The sequence below is a fragment of the Corylus avellana genome, chromosome ca8, assembly GCF_901000735.1.
Source record: "Corylus avellana chromosome ca8, CavTom2PMs-1.0".
Lineage (NCBI taxonomy): Eukaryota > Viridiplantae > Streptophyta > Magnoliopsida > Fagales > Betulaceae > Corylus > Corylus avellana.
The window spans coordinates 14,837,124-14,844,528 of NC_081548.1; the positions used below are offsets into that span (position 1 = coordinate 14,837,124).

At 32.2% G+C, this 7,405-nt stretch overlaps 1 protein-coding gene across 1 annotated transcript; it reads right to left on the reverse strand.

Annotated features, from left to right (window-relative positions):
• Positions 1-2,984: 2,984 nt before the first annotated feature.
• LOC132190004 (GDSL esterase/lipase At1g29670-like) lies at positions 2,985-5,346 on the reverse strand. The gene is made up of 5 exons (XM_059604872.1): positions 5,068-5,346; positions 4,844-4,968; positions 4,155-4,403; positions 3,751-4,000; positions 2,985-3,659 (listed from the first exon to the last, which is right to left on the reverse strand). Exons 1-5 carry the CDS (start codon positions 5,306-5,308, stop codon positions 3,442-3,444), a joined length of 1,083 nt encoding a protein of 360 aa, XP_059460855.1. The 5' UTR covers positions 5,309-5,346; the 3' UTR covers positions 2,985-3,441.
• Between the last annotated feature and the right edge of the window lie 2,059 nt (positions 5,347-7,405).

Consider the following 7,405-nt stretch of genomic DNA (forward strand, 5'->3'; position numbering starts at 1 on the left):
AAAAAAATTTCCGTTTGAGAGTACTTTTGAGTAGGAGAAAAAAAAAAAAGAAGTTTGAAAACAAGAAAAAATCCATCTTATCCTTACCATATTGGCGTAACAAATATACAAGAAAATAACAGAATATGATGAAAATATTATTAAAATAAAAAGTCAATAGTGATTTTACAACTGCACGCATGCCCGGCAATAAGATTGGTGGTGACCACTAGCCTTCTCATCCTAGTCTCACAAAGCTACTCTCACCTCTTTCCTTCTGGCACGTGATTAGGACGGAGTTAGCTATGAAAATGAGCAGGAGCCATAGCTAAAAGATTTAGCTGGTAGAGGCCATTAAAAATAAAAAATAAAAAAATAATCATAATTTTTTTTTTTTTGGTCATTTGGGGAGATCCTGGCCACTGCCAGTACTCCCGTTCCTCCATCACTGCATGTGATCATTTGTGGCGTAATCAATCTTGAAATTTGAAAAAAAATGAAGCCATTTTGAAAATGATGCTAATACGCAACAGAAAAATAAAGCAGTTTTAGGATTATCTCAAGCCATTATGCTCAAGCTGAATCTCTAATGCAACAACACCTCAACAAGAAGAGCTCCGTGAGAAGAGTAGCAATTAAACAAAAAAAATAGGGGTGTTAAGAGAACAAGCTGCTCACGAGTGAGTCCGGATTTGGCTCGTACTCGACTTGAATATTAAATGAAGTGTTTCGAGAACATGAATTCTAATTCGAATATTAAACGAAGCAAGTTCAGCTCGACTTGGCTAAGTTCGTGAGCAAGCTCGTATATGGCTGGCCTCGTTTATTAGGCTCGGCTTGTATATTTTTTAATAAGTAACAAATAACAATATATATTCAACATTATTTAATAATAACAAATATATTATATACCTTTGTTAGTTAGTTTTTTGTTGTTTATACATATGTATGTATATATATATATTATATATTATGTATATATTATATAAACACACATAAGAAATATATATATATATATATATATATATATATATATATATATTAAATATAAATTATACATTATAATTACAATTTGTGGTAAGTAAAAACTTAAAAATGTGAATTTAAATCATATGTCGTAAATCGTGATTATGAGATCAAATAATATAAGTATATAAACTTGACCCATATAATGATACAATTATATAAGTATATAAATGTTTACATATAAGATACAATATATATTAATATTGACATTATATACTTAAGACCCGTGTTAAGCATTAACATTTTAACATATTAACTAAATAATACTATAGGTAATTAATATGATAATAGTGATTAGTGTAATTGGCTCGTCATTAGATAGTTTATATTTTGGAAATTGGAATCATATATCACATAATCATTAATCATTATATAATATGGTATTTAATCAATGCATTATAATTAGATAATGTATTCTTAGAAAACGTATATCACATTACCTTAAATCTAAGATAATATTAATATGAATTGTGAGATAATATGATCATATAATTTAAGTATGAGTTTATGACTAATTTAGGACTTAGAGTTTGAGCATTACTATTATATTATAAGTTCTATTAAAAAAAGTTAATAAGTTAATAAGATAAATAATTGAATGTTTATTTGATGCGGTGATCACTCCATTGAATCTATCAGCTCACATGCATTCCACACTTTTACCCTCTCTTTCTCATACGGCATATCCTTATCCTAGGCCTTTTTCATTTCTTCCCAACTGGTTAAAATTAGCCTACTCTTTTCCTACTTTTATTTTTTATTTTTTAATTAGTCTTTTAACCTTACAGTAATAAAACAAGACTAACAGCTACTTTTAACAGCTACAATGTCAAGAATACAATAAGAGGCTTTCTCTATATGGACTAAATCGTCCATAAGAGAAAGTCCTTCTTTAACTAGCCTATGAGCTACCCTATTTCTTTCTCTCTCTTGACATGGGATACTTTCCAGCATTGTAAACAAGCATGATCTTTGCGACATCAATAATTTGGCCATATCTACACCAATTCTTATTATCCTTCTACAGTGCATCACCTGAAGGGCATCCCCTTCTAATATCACTTGTTGGACTCCACATTCTTTAGCAAACAAAATCACTTTTAGTGTGGCAGTAGCCTTAGCAATAATCAAATCTGTGGTGTGTTGTCTGGGAGCGCTTAGCGTTGCTAGCACCTCCTCCTTATAGTCCCGTACAACCACCCTAATGCCCTTTCCTACTATTTAATTTTATCGACGGTTGCATCCTAGTTGACCTTGACATAGTTCATTGTAGGTGCCAACCACTTCTAGGCAAAGTACTAGCACTATCTTTGATTCCAAATGGTTTTTCATTAGCCTTTTTGAACTTGTTAAGTGATCAACAGCATTATGCACAAGAATAATCGGAGAATGAACCACACCTCCAAAGATGACAGAATTCGTCAACATATCTTAGTGTCGATCGTATGGTGATCGTTTTTCTTGTCTACAGAATTTGTCTCCACTTTTTGCGTAACTGCATTTTATTGTGCATTGGGGTCAAAACTCGTTCTTTTCATAATGCCTTCGCGAAACAGTCAAATGGAGGTAAATTGGCAACGTAGGAGTACTCTGTCGGCAATTCGATATTTTCCACCAATAGAAAAACATGTCATTGTCAATAAACAAATTAAAAGAAAAAAATAAACGAACAGGAGGTCGTTGTACGCAATTAGCGGTGGCATATCATTTCAATGTGTTGAAGAAGGAAATATTGGCAACGGTCATAAAATGATTGAAAAAGGAAAATATCAAATTTGCAACGTTAACATTCCATATGCATAAGCGATTTCCTTGTATAGAAGATCTCAACATTAATTCTTAACGACTATGTAAACCAAGCCTTTTTGTATACACTCTCATGTAAATCGATTATGATCAAGTAATACACAAGTATTATTCTCTTCATTTTCTTGGGTTTTATCCAAATGCAATGAGATTCTACTTTTCTAGGAACAAAAAACGAAGTCACTAAAAGGTTGCTTTGCAACGATATAATTTTTCATCACTAAAACGTCGTCACTACCTTTTTTTATCGCCCATCACTATTGCAATCGATTTATTGCAACAACTTGATGACAAGGAAATTTTAATACACCAAATTTTAAAAACTCAACTCTTGTACTACTCATCTACAATTGGATTGAAGTGGAGTGCCCAATAACCATTTTGATTTGTGAGCATTTTTTAATAAAGGTTAATCAAAACCCAGTATTACAAGAGTTGTATAAGAGTTGAGTTAGTAGCATTGCTGATATTCTTTTCATTTGTTGATAATTTTCAGCCATGGCAATAAGATTTTCTGCTACAACTTATAGTTGCTAACAATCAACAATGCATGGTCATCTGTGTTGCATTTGGTTGATCATTTAGAACGTAAACTTATTGCTTTATTATGAGAAATATCCTCCTCCCATGTTAGAGCAGTGCGAGGTGAGTGATATCAAATGGATAAGCATCACTTGGAGACTCAGCTTTGTATCCTCTTCCAGCATACAACTCATATAGGATTTCAGTGGGATGGAAACCATCCCAAAATAAATATTGGCTCCGGTTACTGCATGGCTTTCCAAATGGAACGCATAGCCCACCAACGCTCATCACTTTGCAGCAGGGAACATCTGCAACCATGGAAGCTGACACATGCAAAATTCCATCTCAATCACGCGCGCACACACACACACACACATATATATATATATATATGATTAGGTAATATATATATACCTATAGATGAACTGCTCGACGCGATTCCAGTAGAGTTGATGAAGATAAAAGTAGCATTGATTAGATTTTTATTGAGCTGAGCCACCAGTGTTTTAAGCCCATCATTGAAAAGTTCGACCGCATTGTTGATGTTGTCCACACATGCAGAGGCATTCGCTCCACTTCCACATGAACTCCGTTCGTATGGAGTACTGCCTAACGCACCCAGCCCGTATACGGCAAATTTCCTTGCCCCATACTTGTACAAAGTCTAGCATCAACACATTAATCAGCAGTATTAAAAGTTTTTGAAGGAGATTCAGGTTCTTTCTAAGAACCTGCCCAAATTTATCCCATTACCGACTTAATATTTAAGAGATAACACCAGCTACAAAAAGTATGAGGAAAGTGTGCTAACTTCTAACCGTTAATTGCTGAGATAATTGGTGATTGAGAACAACAGCATATTGCTGTGGGGTGTATATTCGGCTAGTAAGAAAGAACTGCGGCAAGAAGTAGTTATTAACATAGTCGTTGCTACCAATTGCAACAACATATATGCACTTGCTTAGGTACTCTGCAGCTGATTTGTTATGATTTCCCAACATCTGGTTCATCTCCAACACCGTAATCTGGTGATTTTCCAACTGCTGATCCATGCTTATCCGATCACCCTGCAAATGATGAACCGAATTGTATATTATTAACTTGGCAGTCTTTTAAATTCTTCTTTCGATGCGTTTTTTAACTGGAAGCCATGCATGCTACCATTGCGCATGCACTGTAGATATTTATGATGGCAAATAATGTGAAAGCTAGAAGAGAGAAAAAGACTGATGAAAAGCGTTAGAGCTACATCTTGTATTGTATTGTATTGGATTGTGTATATATATATATATTGTATTGTATATATATATATATATATATTTTCTAAACAAATTAGGAATTGGTATAGGGAAATTGTATTTTATATATTAAACAATATTACAATGGTCTCTATTTATAAAGAGGTTAGGAAGGGTGAACCTAAATAAGGAAGATAATAAACCCTACAAGAAAACCGAATTAATAAAGCATAATTAGACACCGTAAGATATATTTTACTTCTTGTTACCTGTTCTTGTGCAGTTTCACTGCGAATTCCCCCTCCACCAGATGCATAATTGACACCTTTGAGTATTTCCTCACCTTTAGCATTAGCGAAAGGTGGAATGTAATCGTCGAATCCAAGAAGTTGAGCTGTAATAAGAAAAGTATTCAAAAGCATCATACTTTGGGAAATTATTAAGAATATGTAATGAGAAAGTGTTCAAATTATATATATATATAAATGCAGACCAAGGATATCGATCACATTACGACCGTTGGTAAACCTTCCGGTAGGCCCCATGGGGAAATCAATCCCATAAGGTGGATAATTGGTTTTTGCCAATGTAAAAAGATTGTTGTTGTTCCCATTATCCGACAAAGAGTCCCCAAAAACGAAGAGACAAGGCACTTGTGGGTTTCCAAGTGCATTACAACTGTAATGTTGTTGCATGCTTGATAGCAGCAAGAAAACAAGCAGCATCCACAACATTGTCTTATTTATCTGATGAAGGAGAATTATCAGATGAAGGTGAAATCCAGAAGGGTGTTGCCCAAAGATGAACAAGAAGAGAAGTATATATTGTGAGGAGCTAATTAATGACACTTAACTTTTGAATAAAGAATTTCCTAGATCGGCTCCCATTAAAACCAACCACAAATGAATTACCTTAGCCCTAAGGCAAAGGTCACTGAGATTAATATTTCTAATTACCTTAATTTTCAAAGAATTATAGTATCTAGTATTACTGTACCCCATTTAGGATCACCTAGTCATTAATTCACAACTACTTATTCACCACAATTAATTAATTAACTAAGGGCAAGTATCATATGCAAATTCAATCTACTCTAGATTTCCTAGATTACTGGAGACATCATAGCCCATACCACTAAGGAGCAAGGGTGTGCAAATCGGAGTAAGAGTATGTTTAAAATTGCGTTGAAAAGTAAAGTTTTTAAAGTCCAAAAGAGTTTTTTAAAAAAAACTTTAATTTTAATTTTACATCTTTCTAGCTATTAAAAGTTTTTTTTTTTAATTTTTAATTTTTAATTTTTTTTATTACCTTTTTAATGCAATCCCAAACAAAAATTTAAAAGCTAATTAGGTGTAGAGCATTGCCGCCTGTAGTTTTGCAGGCCAACTACGTGTTTAAGAAAAAAAATCCATGTTATCCTTCCCATATGGCGTAACAAATATACAAGAAAATAACAGAATATGATGAAAATATTATTAAAATAAAAAGTCAATGGTGATTTTACAATTGCACGCATGTCCATAAGATTGGTGGTGACCACTAGCCTTCTCATCCTAGCTAGTCTCACAAAGCTACTCTCATCTCTTTCCTTCTAGCACGTGATTAGGACGGAGCCTGAAAATGAGCAGGGCCATAGCAAAAAAAATTTAGCTGGCATCAAAAATAAAAAATAAAAAAATAACCATAAAGTTTTTTTTTTCTTTTTTTATCTTAAAATTTTTTTTTCTCGTCATTTGAGGAGATCCTCTCATGGCCACTACCAATCCTCCCGTTCCTCCATCAGTACTGCATGTGATCATTTGTGGCGTAATCAATCTTGAAATTTGAAAAAAATGAAGCCATTTTGAAAATGATGCTAATACGCAACGGAAAAATAAAGCAGTTTTAGGATTGTCTCCGGCCATTATGCTCAAGCTGAATCTCTAATGCAACAACACCTCAATAAGAATAGCTCCGAGTGAAGAGTAGCAATTAAACCAAAAAAATAGGGGTATTAAGAGAATAAGCTGCTCACAAACAAGCCCGGATTTGACTTGTGCTCGACTCGAATCTTAAATGAAGTGTTTCATGAATACGAATTTTGACTCGAATATTAAAAGAAGAAAGCTCAGCTTGACTTGGCTAAGCTCGTAAGCAAGCTCATATACGGCTCACCTCGTTTATTAGGCTCGACTCGTGTATTTTTTAATAAATAACAAATAACAATATATATTTAACATTATTCAATAATAACAAATATATTATATACCTTTGTTAGTTTGTTTTTTTGTTATTTATACATATGTATGTATATATATTATATATTATGTATATATTATATAAACACACATAAGAAATATATATATATATATATATATATATATATATATATAGTAAATATTAAATATAAATTATACATTATAATCACAATTTATGGTAAGTAAAAACTTAAAAATGTGAATTTAAATCATATGTCGTGAATCGTGATCATGAGATCATACAATTATATAAGTATATAAATGTTTACATATAAGATAACAATATATATTAATATTAACATTATATACTTAAGACCCGTGTTAAGCTTTAACATTTTAACATATTAACTAAATAATACTATAGGTAATATGATAATAGTGATTAGTGTAATTAACTCGTCATTAGATAGTTTATATTTTGGAAATTGAAATCATATATCACATAATCATTAATCATTATATAATATGGTATTTAATCAATGCATTATAATTAGATAATGTATTCTTAGAAAATGTATATCACGTTACCTTAAATCTAAGATAATATTAATATGAATTGTGAGATAATATGATCATATAATTTAAGTATGAGTT